The following is a 20,714-nucleotide window of genomic DNA, read 5'->3' as shown; positions in this document are numbered from 1 at the left end:
ATCTAGAAGTCATTGAGAACTTGCTCTTTTCAAAACGAAAGAGGAAATAGAAACAGAACTCAAAGCTTTATAAAGTGAAGGGCCGTGTGCTTTTTTCTCAGAGATCAGGCAGAAGGGACGGAACCACTTGTCAAGGGAATAGGCCAATTAACCCCTTCATGTAAGAATAATGTGAGGTTAGGCTGAGGCCGCTGACATTCCTCTAAAACCCTTTGCTCTGCTGGCATTAGTGCCACCGATAGGCATGGACAAGAGTTGGGTTGCTGTCATCACCTCCATCCACTCCACTCTGCCCTCAAGCCCACTTTCCTCCAAAGGCCTTGCTGATGAGATGTTTATTCAGTGCCACGTGCCACGTCGTAGGCCATGCAGAAATATATGTCCCTTTCCAGGTGAGTCTCTGCCGTTGAAAATAATGCCATGCGTGAGTGGATTCAAATGCAGGTGTGTGACTCTCAAATCTGCTCTTCTGATCTTAGATGCTAGTGACAAGCTGACAGACCATCATGGATGAGGCAAAACCCCAGAGTCAAAGCTCTTTAGAATTTACGTAGCATAGGCATTTTCCGTAATAACAATGAAAATACTTAACTTGATGAGTAGTTTTGATTTGACAAATTCCACGCTAAGCATTTTACATGGATTATATCATTTTACCCTCAAACAACTTTATGAGTAGATACTACTAGCTTCCTCATTTTTAATGTGAGCTAATTGAGTTTGGACAGATAAGTAATTTGCCCCAACTCACACAACTAGTAAAAACCAGATCCCAGGGCTGTCTGACGTCAAAACCTGATCTTGCAACGTTTATGCTATTTTAAAGAATACAGGACGGATTTCAAGTATATTTTAAGGTATTTTCTATTCCTTATTGTTGAAGTCTTTCTGGCATTATACTTTCATGTTCTGAATTCAACTCGACAAAATGTATTGTTGCTTCCACGTGTAAAATGGCATGTTAGAATGGTTTTCTGTAGAATGTAAGAGTGAGTAAAATAACTTATAATTCTGGGAAGGAAAAGATAAGTATACAACTAATCATAACACAAGGAATAATGTGCCCACTGCCTTAAGAAGGGCACACATAACACAGGGGCTCAAAGACAGGAACGGTAAATGCTACTGGAATAAAAATATACTTATTTGAACTAATTCTAATCAATGTTCTTATATCTGAAGGAAGATATTTTTTCCATGTGAACTCCCAGGATATTAGTTATACCTGAATGCTTTGAAAGGAAAAAGTTCCAGAGATAAGAAAAAATATCTGAATGCTAGAAAAAGAAACCTAATCATTACCAAAGAGAAAATGTTCATAAAGCTGTAAACTGATAGAGCTGGAAAGGGGACATTTGCATTAACCCCTCTCTTTACAGATGAGGAAACTAAGATCCATTAGCTAAAGGCAGAAATGATTACATTCTCCTTTCTGTTCTCTTAGCTTTTTTCATCTTCATCTGAGCTGTAGATTCGGAAAGAATTGTCTGGAGAAAATTAAGTAACCGAAGGCCATGCTGCTCTTCTGTAATGGGTTCTACCCTCGTCTGTAATAAGTATTAGTTGAATGGATGGTTTCAGTTGGAATTTAATAAGTCTCCCTTCTTAATTTAGATTATATCTGACAAACCAATCTTTTCCTGGATTAGGTTTGAAATTATTCCTAATACAGTTAAATTATATATAGTGAGATCAGTTTCATCTTCCCTGATAGGGTAGAAAGGAGATTATCAACACATCTGAAATTCACAGGGAGAGACACTCAGCAAGTTTAGTTCTCCTTTCCTTTGGAGAATTTTCTCAAACCTGCAAAGTTCAGAACTCCTTTGATTTGGGTGGTTAACAGAAGTGGTGGGACAATGAGGACCCTTTCCTGTCATTGATGAAGACTGTGAACTTGGTGAACGTAATACGCACTGGTTAGGGCTTGAAGAACTGACAACTTGTGTTTCTCTTCAGTAGGTTTCCCTACTGGTCAGAAACACTCATCACTAGTATCATGAATCAGCAGGCTTCAAGCAACAGTCTTCCCTTAGACGGCTGGTTCCTCCAATGCTGCACTACATCTGGTCCGTCTGGTGGGGAGATACATACTGAGGAAACAGTGGCTTGCTGGGAAAATCCTTTTCTTTGGATAAGACAGTTCTGGGCTGCAGTCCCAGCTCTGCCACTTCTTAGTTGCCTGACCGCAGACAAGCAACTTAATCTCTCTAAATTTAACATTCTTTACTTATAAAATGAGGAAATGAATGCTTTACAAGATTGCAGTAGGATTTGAAATAAATATATAAGGCAGCTAAAAAGAGACTGATGCTTGGGCAGAGAATCTGTTTTGTCCTCTACTATATTCCTTGTGCCTGGTACATGAAGGCTATTTACTGAATGAAATATAGTAGGTACTCAACCAATGGTAACCGTGATGATTGTCATTGTTACTAAGTGATTGTGCAAAAAGAAACCAAGAAACATTTTAATATGTTATTGTCCCTAGTCTTAAAAATATGTATATAAATAATATTATATGTTAATATAATGATATATGTTATAAATTACATAATATATATAATATAATATTATATAAAGGACACACAAATCAAGAGTTTGAAATAAATGCCATAATGTTATTACGAAAATATTGTAACTTGATTATACAACTTGGAATAGCCAATGTATTTTTTGAAAGGAATATCCGTGTGCCTTACCCTCAAACAGCTTAGCTGTGGGCTAAATGGGAAAGGAAGAAGGATGTGACTCTACCTATAAAAACAGATCTAAAATTTGAGCCTGAACACACACGATGAGAATAGATCTCTTCATTAATCTGTAATCTCTGTAATTCAGGATCTCACTGATTAGGTACAAAAAACTAGCTGTTCCTACACCTGAAACTTACATAATATTGAACATCAACTATACCTCAATAGAAAAAATGAGCTGTTCCCTCCTATAGATATGGTGAGGACTGCTGCATTAGAGGAGAGGAATTTCATATCTGAAACTGATGTGTCCCTCTCTGCCTTCAGATAGAAGAAGGGAGAAAAAAGTAGACTTTTATATTTTGTACTATTAAAGCTCTAGGAAAGGTTGGAAGCAATGAATGATGAGGCTAATAAGAGAAATATTTCATTAGCATTTAGCATGGTGGGAAGTACTGGGTATAGTCATAAAGGGAATCAGAGAGAAAGACAGACAACTTGAATTCTCCTGGCTTTGCCGCCTCTGTTTCCTTACCATCTCAGGCAGGTTTTTACTGAAGGCTATTGAACTTTCTCTCTTTTTTTTTTGCTTTTTATTTTTATTTTTTTTTTATTTTTTTTTTTATTTATTTTTTTTTTTTGGGCGGTACGCGGGCCTCTCACTGTTGTGGCTTCTCCCGTTGCGGAGCACAGGCTCCGGACGCACAGGCTCAGCGGCCATGGCTCACGGGCCCAGCCGCTCCGCGGCATGTGGGATCTTCCCGGACCGGGGCACGAACCCGCGTCCCCTGCATCGGCAGGCGGACTCTCAACCACTGCGCCACCAGGGAAGCCCTGCTTTTTATTTTTTAACATCTTTATTGGAGTATAATTGCTTTACAATGCTGTGTTAGTTTCTGCTGTATAACAAAGTGAATCAGCTATATGTATACATATATCCCCGTATCTCCTCCCTCTTGCCTCTCCCTCCGGCCCTCCCTATTCTCTTAATACTTGATCTATTCAGTGAATGTTTACTAAATCCCACCCTTGTGTGGGATTGGCTCTGTAGGCACCTGCATCATTAAGATGCAGAGATGAGCAACGTGGGATCTGGAATCAGACACTCCTCTGTGTACTCCTTCAAACGCTATGAGACCTTTCTAAGCTCCTTAACTTTTCTAAGGCTTAGTTTCCATATTTGGAAGATAAGGGGGGAAGATCCATCTCATCACAAGCACTGTTATAAATATTACATAATATAAACCATGTAAAGCACAGTACAGTCCTGGCAGTAAGCGTCCAACCCATATGAGCTGGTAGTTATAAACACTGCTGCTTTTCTCAACGTGCCTCTGGGAATGACTTCCATCAGGAACTCCTGTAATAAGGTAAATGATTTTCCAAGGAGAAGTTGCCAATCGTATCCTGGAGTAAAAAGTCATTTTAATTTGTGAGCTTCACAACCCTCAGGGTGTCCGGCCCCCCAATTAGGGAATAGCTTCTGGCCTCACCGGAAGCTCTGCTATCAGAAATTAACAAAGTCGCTGGTTAGGTGAATGCTCCAGGCAAAGTCTGCAAATCCAGAATTTCAAATTTGATAAAGACTGTTTATCAACAATGACTGAGGGCTCCTTGGCAAAAGGAAAAATTCAACGGTCCAGTTCTTAGCTAGAATGTAGATTTTAGACTTTAGTTCATGCATAATTTCATGGATGTGGCTTATGTGGAAAATGAAACTACATGTTTCCAAATTCCATTCCGTTGAAGAAATAAAACCTCTTTCAGAACATGTCCATTCCATCCGCAGATCCTGTTGGTGTTTCCTGCTAAAGTTATCCAAATTTCAACCCCCTAATTAACAACCTCTCCACCATACTAAAGGCTGGCTTTGGTCCTTTCTCCAAACTGTCCCCTAGATGAGACCCTGGCTCCCATCCCTCTTTCCTACAGAGCTTAGCTGCCCTCCTCTCTCCCCTCGCTAAACTCACTCCATCTCCTTCTCTCTAGGTCAAGACTACCAAATACATTTCTTTCATTTTTATTTTGGTTTCTAGCTTAGTTGAGATTTTTGGTACTACTGTTTTATGATCCTTCAGACTGTATCCTGTCATGAGTGTACTCTTACATGCCCTACATTATTTCTGTTCTTTCTTTCCTTTTCTTTCTTTCTTTCTTTCTTTTTCTTTCTTCCTTCCTTCCCTCCCTCCCTCCCTCCCTCCCTCCCTCCCTCCCTCCCTCCCTCCCTCCCTCCCTCTCTCCCTCTCTCTCTCTCTCTCTCTCTCTCTCTCTCTCTCTCTCTGTCTCTGTCTCTGTCTCTGTCTCTGTCTCTGTCTCTGTCTCTTTCTTTTTCCACACTTCACGGCTTGTGGGATCTCAGCTCCCTGAGCAGGGATCGAACCTGGGCCATGGCAGTGAAAGCACCAAGTCCTAACCACTGGTCTGCCAGGGAATTTCCCATTATTTCTATTCTTGATTTAGATATTTCTTACAACGAAAGGTGTCTTTTTCAAAGTGCATGCCTTATTAACAGCCATAATATTATAATGTGGTTGGACAACTTCCATAAAAATGTCTCATCCGCATTCTGGTATGAAAGAGAGTCCATCTGACCTCTTAGAGAATTTTTAATAGAGAAAGTTGACTTGAACACGTATGCACACATACCAATGGAAAGCTCTGCTTCTAAGGAGTGTGTGATGTTCTCAAACCACAGACACTTTTGTGTTTTCATGTCCTCTTCTCTAGGGCTGTTTTGAACATCAGTTACTATCGAGCCTGGTTACTCAAGCACTGCTGGGATATTTGGCCTCTCAAAACAACATTAATTGGTTTCTAGGCAATAGATTTGAGAGGGATAGATAACTGCTTTTCTTTCATGGGAAAGAAAGAAAATGGCTTTTCATGCAACTCCCAGATGTGCTATTTCCCCAGTAGGTGATGGCACCTTGGAGCATACTTCTTTACACAGGCTAACCCAAGCTCACTAAAACCCGAAACTAGGCCTGTGAAACTCTCAGCCCATCTGTCTCCCAAGGAGAGAGAGAAAGGGGCCCAGGCCAGATTCTTTCTCACCCTACTTTCAGCCCAAAGCTAGTCTGATTCATACTCAGCCAAGGAGACCTAGTCAGATTCCATGGATTTATTTCTGCTCGGCAATTTCTCCCTACCACCTGTCTCCTTCTCTTTGATTATATGTGAAATCTTTTCCACAAAGGATTTTAAACATTGAAGAAAGCTAAACACGTAACTCTTTGCCTGACATATTTTTGTGTGAATGACTTTCAATTAAAATGCAGTCACTCCGTCATCAGGTTGAAAGGACTGATGCAGATTTGGTTAGTGTTTCAGGACAAGGAGACTGGTGAAAAGAACAGAAGGGCACTGTGTAGTCATCAGTGTGGATAAAAGGGGCGATGAAGGAAAAGGCCAGAGACTCACTGCAAACTTCTAAATTTTGCCTAAGGAAGGTCCTATTTATTCTCAGCTGGGTGGGGACAAATAAAAATTGTGCAGGTCCATGTCCTGGCTGCTGTGAACAGAGCTGCAATGAACATTGGGGTGCATGTGTCTTTTTGAATTATGGTTTTCTCCAGATATATGCCCAGGAATGGAATTGCTGGATCATATGGTAACTCTATTTTTAGTTCTTTAAGGCACCTGCATACTGTTGTCCATAGTGGCTATGGACAACATAGCCAGGTTACATCCCCACCAACAGCGTAGGAGGGTTCCCTTTTCTCCACACCCTCTCCAGCATTTATTGTTTGTAGACGTTTTGATGATGGCCATTCTGACTGGTGTGAGGTGATACCTCACTGTAGTTTTGATTTGCATTTCTCTAATAATTAGTGATGTTGAGCAGCTTTTCATGTGCTTTTTAGCCATCTGTACGTCTTCTTTGGAGAGATGTCTATTTAGATCTTCCACCTATTTTTTGATTGGTTTGTTCTTTGATATTGAGCTGCCTGAGCAGTTTGTATATTTGGGAGATTAATCCCTTGTCGGTCACACTGTTTGCAAATATGCCCTCCCATTCTGAGGACATGGAAACAACCTAAATGTCCATTGACAGATGAATGGACGAAGAAGATGTGGTACATATATACAATGGAATATTACGCAGCCATCAAAAAGAATTAAATAATGCCATTTGCAGCAACATGGGTGGACCTAGAGATTGTCATGCTGAGTGAAGTCATCGGACAGAGAAAGACAAATATCAGATGATATCACTTATCTGTGGAACCTGAAAAAAGGGTACAAATGAACTTACCTACAAAGCAGAAACAGAGTCACAGATGTAGAAAACAAACTTATGGTTACCAGGGGGTAAGGGTGGGAGGGATAGATTGGAAGATTGGGATGGACAGATACACACTACTATATATAAAATAGACAACTAATAAGAACCTACTGTATAGCACAGGGAACTCTACTCAATACTTGGTAATGGCTTATCTGGGAAAATAATTTTAAAAAGAGCGTATATATGTATATGTATAACTGATTCACTTTGCTGTACACCTGAAACTAGTATAACATTGTAAATCAACTAGACTCCGATAAAAATTTTTTAAAAATTGAAAAAAATTGTACTTCTGACAGTTGTGTTCTACAGCTGCAAACCCAGACTCTCCGTCTCTTTGGATTTATAAAAATATACTATTTTTAAAAATGTGTGTTTGACTTCATCCAAAGGGGTGTTTTCCTCTGAAGATTCATTAATGAGGGTTCCATTATAGTCTTAAAAAAGGAAGTCAGATGGAATGTTTAAAAATTTACAAGCAAACACAGAGAACATTTGCCTGGTCTGTACAGCTGAAGACATAATTACAAGTTCCTAGAGAGTGAGAACCGGGTGAGGGTGTGCAGAAATTTCAACCATTAAAAAGAAAATTCCCCCCAAATTGCTCACAAATGTGATGGATTAGTCAATATACTTGGGGCTCTCCGACACTTTTTAGCAGCCAATAATTTCTTCATGATTAACTGCAAACTAAAAGCTTGCTTCCTTTCTCAATGCCATTTTGTTAGACAGTTATAATGAAGTAGCAAACTTGTCACGGGACAGGAAAAGCTCACGGACAAGGTATTAGAATCTATAATCCTGGCTGACATATCCAGTTACTTCAGTTTCAGATTACTGCACTTTCTTTATTAGCAGACAAATGACTAAGGCAAATACCTTTGCAGACACCTGCATGCTGTTCTCTTGCATGTTCATGATGGCTTCAGAGATCTTGACGTCTATTGGGTCCATGACCGACTCAATGTTGAATGGTCCTTCCAGTCGCTCTGCCACCAAGAGCATTGCATCTGTTAAAACACAGGAACGTGATTTATTTGAGAACTGGGAACCCCAGCTTCTAACCTGCGTTTAAACATTTCCCACATGACCCGCTGAAAAATGACCACTCATTCAAATTCTGTATTTGCTTTTATGTAGTTCAAAATGGAATTGATGACTCAGTCTTACAGGAGTATTTTATTTTATCTCATTTGAAGGCTTAAAATTATTTTACATATATAGAACCAGGCCTGAAAATGAGAAAATAAGTTCAAATTAAGAGAGTTGAATATACCTAACTCTTTCAAGTGAAGTTAAAGAAAAATCAGGTCAGGTTCAAAAGTGGAGTTAACCTCTTTTCTTCTGGAGTATGGAGAAAACTGAGAATACTGAAGACGTGTAAATGTGAGAGTTTGGGGGATGCGCTATCGTCAAGACCCAATTTAAGCATATCTGCGTGTATGAAGCATTTCTGGATTTCCCAAGAAGGACAGACCTGTCCCTGCTTGATGCTGTCACTCTACCTAGCATGCCCTTCTGTTTCTTTTGTTTGTTTGTTTGTTTTTTACATCTTTATTGGAATATAATTGCTTTACAATGGTGTGTTAGTTTCTGCTTTATAACAAAGTGAATCAGTTATACATATACATATATTCCCATATCTCTTCCCTCTTGCGTCTCCCTCCCTCCCACCCTCCCTATCCCACCCCTCCAGGCGGTCACAAAGCACTGAGCTGATCTCCCTGTGTTACGCAGCTGCTTCCCACTAGCCTTTCTGTTTTTAACACTTTGACACACTCTGGGAATAGAGAAACTTCTCTTACTTGGTTTTGCATATTCAAGGCTTATTATGGTGCCTATTGCATTGTAAGCTTTCAAGAAATGTCTATGAAATTAGATTGAACTGAACTGAACTAAAGTACTGCTTGGGAAGCCTTAGTTTTCTGGAGAAGATGGTAATAGTGATATGGAGGCAAGAGCTGTGAATTAGGAGTGAGTTGCCCTGGGTTCCTAACCCTGCCACTAAGCAGCTGGATGGCTGTTGGAAAAATCTCTGAGCTTACTGGGCCAAAGGTTAGAGAGGTGCATAAAAGGGACCTGGGATGAAGAGTCTCCCGGTGTCTACGGTGAGTGGCAGGCGAGGCAATATGCCCATTCCTCTGCAAACTGGCCCAGTTTTGTTCTTAGCATCCAGGACATAGTTTGGTAACTCGTCTCCACCAGGACTGACAACTAGAACTTTCTGTGATGATGAAAATGTGGCTATTGAAACTTGAAATGTGGGTAATGTGATTGGAGAACTAAATGGTTAACAAAGTCATTTGCCTTTAACTAATCTAAACATAATTAAAAATATCCCCTTGGGATCAGTGGCTACCATATGAGATGGGGCAGCCTAGACTTTTAACATGTAGACGCAATAGCCCTCACTTTTTTTTTTTTTTTTTTTCGGGTACGCGGGCCTCTCACTGTTGTGGCCTCTCCCGCTGCGGAGCACAGGCTCCGGACGCGCAGGCTCAGCGGCCATAGGCTCACGGGCCCAGCCGCTCCGCGGCACGTGGGATCTTCGCGGACCGGGGCACGAACCCGCGTCCCCTGCATCGGCAGGCGGACTCTCAACCACTGCGCCACCAGGGAAGCCCTGCCCTCACATAAAGCTCTTGGGAGCCAATCTTAAAACGCTGTCCCTTTTCAAAATAATACATGTTTATTATCAGACACTTAGAAAATACAGAAAAGAAAAATGAAGGAGAGAAATACACCCACAATCCCACTTCCCAGAATAACACTATAAACAGTTTAGTATATGCCCTGTGTTTATTTTTCCTTTGAGCGTGAATATTTTAAGAATGCAACTGAAAATATACCATACAGCTATCATATACCACACAATCTGCTTTCTAAATGTAATATGTGATTAATGTAACATGCTGTTTATAGCAGCTGCTTTTTAGTATTAGTGCGAGGAAACCAAATTTTATATTTATTACGTATCCTACCATGCTCAACCAAGTGCCACCATCAAAATCTTTTCAGGGTTATACGTAGTTATGAATTAGGCATGTGAGAAACCTTTTAAGATAGATGAATTTTTGTAAGAAGGTGCTGTCTGGGAAGCAGAGTCACATTTTTAAAGAACATCAGGCTTCGTGCACATCAGCTTTTATACTATCAACTGGCTTTCCCAGCCAGACCTCATAACGGGGCCTTTGATGAATGAGACTAAAAGCATCCAGGGCAGCACCTGAGTGTCAGGGAGGTCCCGCTATCCCACCCCTTTCCCCCGTACTCGGTCCCATATTTTTCTTACGGACACGAGTCACATGAAAAACCTAAGTGTGAACAAGGACTCATAAAAAACTCGAACAACAAATTTGCTGATTTTTCCCTTAATGCAGATCTATCTGTGTACGTTACATCAGGATATTATAACAAAAGTAGTAATTTTCTCTGGATCTTAATGACCTAATTATCTGGCGATATGGACAGAGGATGCACCGTGTTTGGTTGTAGTATTTTCATATTAAAGATGTTTTCTCCTTTAAGGTTTTAAAAGGTGGCCTGAGAGCTGTGCTGTTTCTTTTATAGCTTTATATCTATGTTGTGTGTTTATAAAAAATAATCCCCTTTACTGTTAGACTTTCCAACAGGCTTTTTGATGAAGATTAATTATGATGAATGAGTAAGTTTCTCTAGACGGGTGTATTCTGCTAGAACAACAAGGAATCTTTGTACAGGAAAAAGAATTGGTCCTATGGAGTTATCCAACAAATGCAGTTAAAGGAACTGATAACTATGGGATACTTAATTGTGTGTTTTAGACAAGTATTTGCACAAATCATTATACAAAGAGTGCTGGTCCATCACAGTATATTTATCCAACACGAATGGGTTGAATTGCGGTAGTAGTAACATCAGCTCTACCGGAAGTCTGTAGGCAGTAGTGCTCTGGGCAAAAAGGATGAGCTTTGGGTTGGATCAGAAGGACTCAGCAGACTGTCACAGTTGGAAATGATGGGGTCTAAAATATCTCTGAGAAGGTTCTCTTCTTTAAGTTAAAACAGTCCCTTCTCTACCAGACATTCCAATAAGTAAGGCAAAAAGCTGTTCGATTCGTATCCCAAAGTCAAGGAACTTCTCTTTGGTGATTTCAATCTTTTGGTTCCCTGTTCCTCTCCCACCACAGAGCTCACCTTTTAGCTTCTGGGGTCTGCAAACTCAGCTCTTCTTTTTTGACTCCAACCATGAAAAGGGTGACCCTCTCCCAAGCAGTTGCCTGCTTGGCCTTGGAAAATGGCCATCCTACTGATGATCCTGTATCTTAAACGTGTAATCAAATGGCCACATTTCCTCAAATTGGTTGGCCCTGAATTTCCATTCTTTATCTCAATTCATTTGCTTTGTTATACAAACTCATTTAAGGTGATACATTTTTAGATGTAGATATATGTCTTTATTTTTCTTTTAATTTAAATCACCAGTCGGAATATGCTACTTTAAGCTATCTGGTTTAATTTTTTTTAAATACACTAAAAAATCACTCTAATAAGTAAAGTTAGAGTCTCCTTTGAAGACTCAAAGGCCAATATAGATCGGCTCAAAACCTCAGAACCATCGTTAAGAGCTGTAACGTGCAAGCAGTTAACGATACTGTATTGTATGCTTAAACATTTGTTAAGAGGGTGGATTTCATGTTATGTGTTTTTTTTAACAAACCCCCCCCCCCCCCGCCCCCGCCACACCCGCCACACACAAAGAATAGTAATGACTTTGTGCTGATCAACTACAGTTCTTATTAATCAATCAAACTACCTGTTGATAAATCATTAACTAGTATAAACGTACCCCAATATATTGAAGCACTATATTGCTTTTATAAAGAAATACATGCATTCTTCTAATTCCTGGAAAAGCTCAGATAAAACTGTGTGGGCAACATTTGGATAGAATCACATGTATGCACTGACTGTAGCCATACGCAGGTTTTTGGTCAGAGTGAGAGGAAGGCTGGCAGAGGGACGTAAATAGTGGTTTTCTGGACTCATATTTTTCCAACTCAAAGTTTTTTGTGAAAATAAGTTAATTGATAGAAGGCCAGATAAACCTACACAAATAACTGGTATATCGACGACCATAAGTAGAAAAAAAATACATGTCTTCTTATAACATAACCATCCCTCCCCTCAATCGACTCCCCTGTTCCATTGTTCTACATGTACATGACTGGATTCCCCAGGGTCACAAAAAGAAAAGCAGCTTTTCAGAAAATTCCTCTAATATTTTGCATTTCCACTATAAAGGGTCATGCTCACAGCAACTGCCTTTAGGAGTCTAGTTTAGACACATTACAAGGTGAGAAAGTGGCAGTGGAAGGCCAGAGTCCTCAGCCCTGGGACTTGGAACAGGCCTGCAAGCGGATGGTGGCTCTTCCTCGGACCCCAGACCCCAGATGGCAAGAGGGTGTGCGTGGTCCATCTGCGTCCACTGAGCAGACAAGCGCATCCCTGCTTGGCCAGTTTGCCTCCCGCCTGCTGGGCAAGTCTGTCACCAGTTAAGCTCCCCAGGTGTCAGGAGAACCTTTTCTCTCCTTTAGGGCTGGGGGAAGCCATGCCTCTCTCCTTCCAAAGCAAACACAGAATACTTTTATGACACCAAGGCGGTAGTTAGTAAGTTTCTCTGAAACCAATTAAGTCACAACACAGCCATAATTTCCTCCAGAGGCTGCCATCCTGCATTATCTTAATTATCTTCCTGCCATTTACATTTTGAAATATTTGGAACTTTGTTTTTAACTGTGCTCTTGGAGCTGTTATCTATTGCCAATTAAACCAGGGCAGTTCTAGTATGTCAGCTAATGATCGGCTGATCCTTTCTATACATATCTCCTGTGTTGTCCACGTTTTGTTTCTCTTTAAGCAAAGGACTACTGTCTTGCTCAAGCAGTATACATAACTTTTGTTTCTAAATGCAGAATGACATTTGGATGGATTAGAAGTAACTGGTATCTCAGCATGAGGTTCTGATGCACACAGAGATGTGATGACACTGTTAGCATACCAGAGACATGTATAGCAGCTCAGCAAGAAGCTGTCCCCTCAAAGCCTGCAGGTAAAGCTACACCTCTGGGTCAAGGCATTCTGCCCACATCAGCATGCACTTTCTGGTTAGGAGTGAGGAAACCTGACTCTGGTGAGATGGACTCAGGTGCCTGGGTTTCCATTTGGGTTTGTCCACTAAATGCCTGAGAGATAATATGTGTCACTTAATACACAGAGGCCCATTTTCTTCGTCTATTAAGTAGAGATTATGACAATCTCTACCTAATCGTGGTACATCAGGCAATCAAATGAGATGGTCCTTGTAAAGTAGCTAGCGCAATGCCTGGCATACAACAAAGGTTAGCTACTATAAGGCACTATCTCTGGGCCGTGGAAGCAGAAAGGAGATGACCAACTGGCAAGATATTTTGGTGGAAGTATTGCCAGCAATTGATGTGAGGAGTAAGGGAGTAGAAGGCACAAGGATGACTTTAAGATGTATAGCTGGTGCTCTTTTGTATGTTAAATTAATGTTTTGATAATAACTGCTTTTTGATGGATGAGTTCATTAGTGAGAGATAGAAAACTGTATTATTTTCTCACAATGGGTCCCTTTGCCCATTAAAGATCACTACAGTCTTTGACTCACTTCCCATTGAGAGGTGCGGTTTATGTCCCATCCCCTTGAATCTGGGTGGGCTCTGTCACTGCTGTGACTATTAGCATACAGTGGAAGGGATGCTGTCAGTTTCCAGAGCAGGTAGTTAAAGAGACTTCAGCTTCTACTTTCTCTCTTGTGAGACTCTACTCTGAGATCATCGTGCTGGGCTGGCCACATACAGGCACTCCAGGGAACAGTCCCCGCTGGGCCCAGATTTCTGGCCACCCTTGCTGTTATAAACAAAATATTTGTGTCCTCACCGTGATTTATGTGTTGAAACCTAATCCCCAAGGTATTTGGAAGTAGGGCCTTTGAGAGGTGATTAGGTCATGAGGGCTGAGCCCTCATGAATGGGATTAGTGCCCTTATCAAAGAGACCCAGAGAGCTCCCTTGTCCTTTCCATCATGTGAGGACACAGTGAGAGGATGGCAATCTGTGGATCAGGAAGCAGGCTTCACCAGACACAGAATCTGCCTTGATCTAGGACTTCCCAGCATTCAGAACTGTGAGAGGTAAATGTTTTCTGTTTAAGCCACTCAGTCTATGATATTTTTGTTTTAGCAGCTCCAACGGACTGAGACTCCTGCCAGGGTGCCAGACGTGTGTGTGAGGCCACGTAGAGCAGGCCATCTGCCAGCTGATTACCACCTAGTGACCCCAGTCAACACCACGTGGGGCAGAAGAATCAGCCAGCTGAGTCTTCCCAAATTCCTGATCCACTGTACTGTGGTTTACATTACTATGGCTGTTATTTTAAACTGCTAAATTTGGGGATAATTTATTTTGTAGCAACAGAAAACTGGAGCAGCCAAATTACCATATTTACAAAATACTCAGATATTTTTCCTATCATTTATTTGACAGGACTCAAATTATTCAGAACGCTGGTCAATTAATATTTGACAAATTTAACATTATTGACGTAAGCCCTGTTTCCAACCACTGTAATCGTCAGGAAAAAATAAAACGTTGCCCTAAAGGGAACATACAAAAAGGACTGTTCTAAGCCTGCAGTGTGTTTGGATACAGCGTTACAGTACACCAAATGCACAGCAGCTAGCCTCAGATTCAGATATGTTTCTCCTGGGATGCGAGCACGAGAGAGAGAGGGAGGTAGAGGGCAGGTCTGGAAGAAGGTAAAGATCTGGACTTTTCTCTAAGTACTTGACTTTATGAAGAGCAAAGGCTCTGACACAAAAAACCAGACGTTCTCTCTGATCTCTGGATGGCATTGGATTAAAACTATCTTGCTGCAGGGACTCCCGAAGGTTTTGTTCCTCTAGGATATAAATATTAAGTAGGATTTCATATGATTAGATATACCTTCTAAATTTATTTTTTGAAAAAAGGAGATGTAAAATCAGAAATTACATGGTTGAATGCTATCGATTTTAACCTGGAAGAGAATGATTTTCAAAATGTTTTTTAGGGGAGGCAAGAAGAGAAACACTTAAAAAAAAAAAAGACATATTATTGGGGCTTCCCTGGTGGCGCAGTGGTTGAGAGTCCGCCTGCCGATGCAGGGGACGCGGGTTCGTGCCCCGGTACGGGAGGATCCCACATGCCGCGGAGCGGCTGGGCCCGTGAGCCATGGCTGCTGGGCCTGCGCATCCGGAGCCTGTGCTCCGCAACAGGAGAGGCCACAACAGTGAGAGGCCCGTGTACCGCAAAAAAAAAAAAAAAAAAAAAAAGAGATATTATTAATCTTCTTTGTAAGTAACAATAGAGTAGAAATAACTTCGGAAATTCAATTGCGGATTGAGGGTGGGGTGAACGGATTGAGGTGGTCAAAAGGTACAAACTTCCAGTTTTATGAATGAGTCCTGGGGATGCAGTGTACAGCCTGGTGACTATACTTAACAAAACTGTATTGAATACTTGAAAGTTGCTAAGAAAGTAAATCTTAAAAGTTCTCGCCACATCTAAACACACACACAGATGCTAACTGTGTGAAGTGATGGATGTGTTAACTAACTTTGTTGTGATAATGATTTTGCTACATATCCGTGTATTAAATCACTATGTTGTACACCTTAAACTTATGCAATGTTATATGTCAATTACATCATGATAAAGCTGGAAAAAAATGAAAATTCAATTGAAATAAACTCAACTTAACCTAACGAATATTTGTTATGTGCCAAAGAGTGTCACTGCGTCACTATGTATTTGTGGGCGGTGTCGGCACAGAAGCAGTCCATGGCTGCCAACTTCATGACGTTTAGAATCTTTTTGAACTGACAAAGATGAAATACATGAATATTAAAAAAAAGTTTTTTCTTTCTTCGAGGGAAGTTTGAATTAAGATGATAACATGTCCTTTCAGAGTTCTCATTAAGTCTTTTAAATTTGTCCTAATAATCTGCTCTTTGAAAAATGAAATCTATAAGCACAATCTAGTTGCTTGTTTTATCAGAAGTCCATAGTGCCCACTTTGCTTTCCTTTAGAAGCAATGCTTACTTGTTCTTAAACCCGCAGCACCATTGTTTTAGCTTAACCAAGATATTTTTCCCACAGAGAAGCAGACAAAAGCATTAAAAAAAAAAAAAACAAGCAATTTAAAAAGCACCGTGGTAAATTAATTCACTGGCACCCAGTTACCCATCAATACTACTACTACTACTAAAAATCCTGCTTCAGTGTTTATACGCAGGCTCTTTTATGAGCCTATCATGACATGGAAGTATTAGAAGGCTCTGCTTTGCACTGTAGCTTTCTGGTGATGGGCACACGGAGTATACATGACCTTTGCTTTCATTCAAATCAATTAATTAAAATGCTCGTGAGATCTTGGACAGGACCGAGTTTCAGGAGAGGCCTGGAAAGACAGCCCAGCTAGGGGGACTGAGGGATACACTACAGCAGCAGGCAGACAGGACCTGGATAACCAGGAGAAAGTATAGCCCTGAGAGTAGAGAATCTGAACTTCCCTAGTCAGAAGGTCCACACCCTTTTTAGAGTCTCTTTTGTTTTTTCTTATTCATGACGATTTTAATTTAAAAAATTTACAGCCCCGTAGGTCTATAACTGATGTAACACAAACGGCACATATTAAAGTGTGCGATTTAATACATTTTAACAAATGTCTTCCTCCCTGAAACCACCAAAATGACAGTTTAAAAAGTTTTTTTTTGTTTTTGATTTTTAAGGCAATTCTGCAGTTAAGACATTTTCACTTGTAGAATTTTGATTCATAAGAACAGCCAAACAGGCAGAATATGTATCTTAATTCATTTCTCACTACTCAACATGTCCTGTGGTTTCCTGCTATTACAAATAACGCCACAGTGAATATCCTTGTACATAATTCATTTAGCATGCGTGCAGAGAAATTTGTTGGATAAAATCTTACAAGTCAAACTCCTGGGTCAAAGATATGGGTGTTTAAAATGTTGATGGCTAGTGCTGAAGCTTTCCCTGTAAAGGCTGTACCTGTTTACATTCCCAAGAGCAATACATGACTGCGTCTGGCTCTCTAAGGCTCAAACTTTTACATGGCGTTAAGGTCAAATGCTTGGATCCTTGCCAATCTGATAGGGTAAGAAATTGCATCCCAGTGTGGTTTTAACTTGAATTTCCCTCATTATAAGTGAGGTTGAACATCCTTTAATATGTTTAAAAGGCATTACAATTGCTTTTTCTCTTCATTTTCTTTGGTCACTTATTTTTCTGTTGGATTATTGTTTCCTATTGATATAAAGAAATTTCTTTACAAAAAAATACATTAAAGATACCAGCCCTTGGGTGACATGAATTACCATGTTCCCCCAAGTTGCTGTTTATCTTTTGACTTTGTTCATGGTAGTTTTCGCTATGCAGAAATTTTAAACTTTTTATAGTCAAATTTACCAATCATTTGTTTAAATTTTTTTGATCTTACATCATATTTGTATAGGCTTTCTCCTTTCCACCTCTGTGACCTAATCTATTATCAAGCATATTATCGCTCACTAGCTTCCTTGTGTTCCTTGAATACAGGCCAGACCCTCTCCTGCCCCAGGGCCTTGGTACTTACTGTTTATTCCTCAGCCTCTTATTTTCTTTAGGTCTCTACCCAACTGATACTTCTCAGAAAGACCTTCTCTAACTACCTTATCAACTCCCAGTCACTCTTATCCGATTGCTTGATTCTTCATAGCACTTAATATTTGCTGAATTATTTATTTATTTATTTATTTTATTTTTGCAGTACGCGGGCCTCTCACTGTTGTGGCCTCTCCCGTTGCGGAGCACAGGCTCCGGACGCGCAGGCTCAGCGGCCACGGCTTATGGGCCCAGCCGCTCCGCGGCATGTGGGATCTTCCCAGACCGGGGCACGAACCCGTGTCCCCTGCATCGGCAGGCGGACTCTCAACCACTGCGCCACCAGGGAAGCCCTGCTGAATTATTTTATGTATATTTGCTATTGTTCCTCTTTTCCCCACTGTTATGTAATCCTCAAGAGGGCAGGAACTTCCTTTTTCTTGTTCACTTCTGTAGTCTCATCCCCTGGAACGATACTCAGACCCTAAGAGTTGTTAAATGAACATTTGTTAAACGAATTATTGGAACAAATTTTTAAAATCTTCCTATACTTTCTTCTATAACTTAGAACTAATTTTCTCCCCTCCCGCAGCCCTAAAACTCCCCCTCTTTACTCCCCTGCCCCCCACACACCATCAAAAACGCCCGCAAAACTTTATTAGTGCTGGCCAATAGGCCCTTGATGGCTTTCGATGTGTTATAAGGTAGATGAAGAGTTTCTGTGGGAATTTACAATCTTACTGTACTTTTTTATTAGGTAGAAATAACTTTTTAGAGCTTTTCTCTTGAAATTGAAAAGTATGGCTGGTTTTCTTTCTGTCAGAAGTCATTTCTAGGTTAATCTAAAAAAAAAAGTCAACATTTTTGGTTTTTCTAAACAAGGTAATTCCTGCTGTTTCTCAAGACTCCACGTTTACCATTAACTTTGAAAACAATCTCTGGGATGAATGTCATTTTTGTTTCTTCCCTGTAATTTGTCCACATTCATTAAACATCAAATTGATGATCATTTTTTTCCTATTTTACCAACCCCGTATGGCATTTAAGTACTTAAAAAAATACCTTTAAAATATCAGACCATGGCAGGGGTGAGATCTAGCTAAAGAAATCATAGTACCACAGAGTGAGGTAAATAATAGAAAATGGAAGTGAACCAATTAAATGCCATTTAAAACAGCGAATGGATACCTTACTGAAAAAGAAAACAGGGACAGCCACCCAGAATAAGTCCAGTAACTAAAGAGCTAAATCCAAATAAAAGAGAATTTAATGAAAATAACTGTTTACTTTGAAACCAAATCCAGGAAGAGGAGGAGAGAACAAATATACAAACTAATTTAATTCTGAAACCAGTGCAAACAAAGAGGCTTATTTTGCTTCCACACTGTAAGAGAAAATGCAAATTGTGGGAGAAAAAGAATTCACTAGTATTCCTAGCACAGTACAGAAATTAGAATCTACAGGACTCATTTTCAGATGGTTTCTTTTTAGCAGAATAATGCATTGCATTTCATAAAAATATAATATATTCACATAAGCATCAACTCACTGCTATGTTATATCTTTGAGATGTCTGGATACATCACAAGCCAGAAAGAGTGGGCCTTGTAAATCATGAATTTGATGGACATCAAAGTGTATACTACCAACCATAACCCTTTATTTAAATTTTTATTGCTGATTCTTTACATGAATAATTTTTTATGTCATTTGTAGCTAGGAATGTCCAAATAATTCACAACAACCAACTAGTCTTCACCTTGAGGATGAGTCACAGAATTTAAGAGGTAAGGAGTTCTTAAAGATCTCTCTGAGAGAAGAAGTACATCTTTATCTTTATATCCCTAAAATCTTCTACAGGGTTTTGGAATCTAGTGGGTTGATTTGGACCAACCAGTCTGCTTTTTAGGAAACTAGATCCAAAGAAGGAAAGCAAATCATTCAATGTAAACAGCAGCCATTGAACCCAAAATCTTTGTCCTCTCTCACTCCATCTATTACACAAGCATTGATATTGCTCAGATAGTATCAATGTGTTTACCCAATATTTTACTTATTAAATTCCAAGCGCTCCACCACTTTTTTTTTTTTTTTGCGGTTCGCGGGCCTCTCACTGCTGTGGCCTCTCCTGTTGCCGGAGCACAGGCTCCGGACGCGCAGGCTCAGTGGCCATGGCTCATGGGCCCAGCCGCTCCGCGGCATGTGGGATCTTCCCGGACCGGGGCCCGAACCCGCAACCCCTGCATCGGCAGGCGGACTCTCAACCACTGCGCCACCAGGGAAGCCCTCCACCACTTTTAAAGAGAATATTAAAAGAGAAAACCTAGATGATAAAGATAACGCATTTTGGTCCTATCTAAGATTTTTCTTATTCCTTCTTTGCTGCAATTACCTTTCTCCCTAAACCTCCCTTAGAGACCCTGTTCTTTCAGAGTGGGTACCATGATCCTGAATTGTCCTTGACAAGCTTAGAAAAGCACACACATTCCTCCTTACTCTTTATTAACCTGCACATCACACTTGAGCTACTTTGAATCCCTCAGCAGCATGGATGGTCTTCTCGGTCTCCCCAGGAGGCAGTGTGGAGGTGAGGCGTGGTCATGAGCTGTGTGTCACGCATGGGAGTCTAGTGATCCCAGTCACAGGCTCTGTGATCTGGGGTAATTTATTTAACCTCTGTCATCCTTAGTGTCCTCTGTTATTACGGGGGCTCTTCCTACATCACTGTGGGGATTAAATGCAATACTAGGCACATAGCACAGCAAATGCTTATTATTTTATTAATATTATTCTATCTTTATGGACAGGAAGGTTCCTTTCACTTCTCAACAAAGTTAATACTGAAGGTTTGAGTTCATCATCATCCATGAAGTTGTAAACTTTTACTGAAAGAGTATAATATTTGAAAACATACACGCACCCCAATGCTCATAGCAGCACTATTTACCACAGCCAGGGCAAGGTAGCAACCTAAATGTCCATCGACGGATGGATAAAGAAGATGTAGTACATCTATATAATGGA

At 40.4% G+C, this 20,714-nt stretch overlaps 1 protein-coding gene across 1 annotated transcript in view; it reads right to left on the bottom strand.

Annotated features, from left to right (window-relative positions):
* Positions 1 to 20,714, bottom strand: part of GPC6 (glypican 6) — a 1,093,791-nt gene that overhangs the window by 107,443 nt on the left and 965,634 nt on the right. Inside the window, exon 5 of the mRNA XM_032611614.1 lies at positions 7,864 to 7,994. Coding sequence (XP_032467505.1) covers positions 7,864 to 7,994 — 131 coding nt within the window. The remainder of the gene's footprint in view (positions 1 to 7,863; positions 7,995 to 20,714) is intronic.

Source organism: Phocoena sinus, chromosome 18, assembly GCF_008692025.1.
Source record: "Phocoena sinus isolate mPhoSin1 chromosome 18, mPhoSin1.pri, whole genome shotgun sequence".
NCBI lineage: Eukaryota > Metazoa > Chordata > Mammalia > Artiodactyla > Phocoenidae > Phocoena > Phocoena sinus.
The sequence above is the reverse complement of the archived record's forward strand: the minus strand, read 5'-3'. Positions and strand labels throughout refer to the sequence as shown.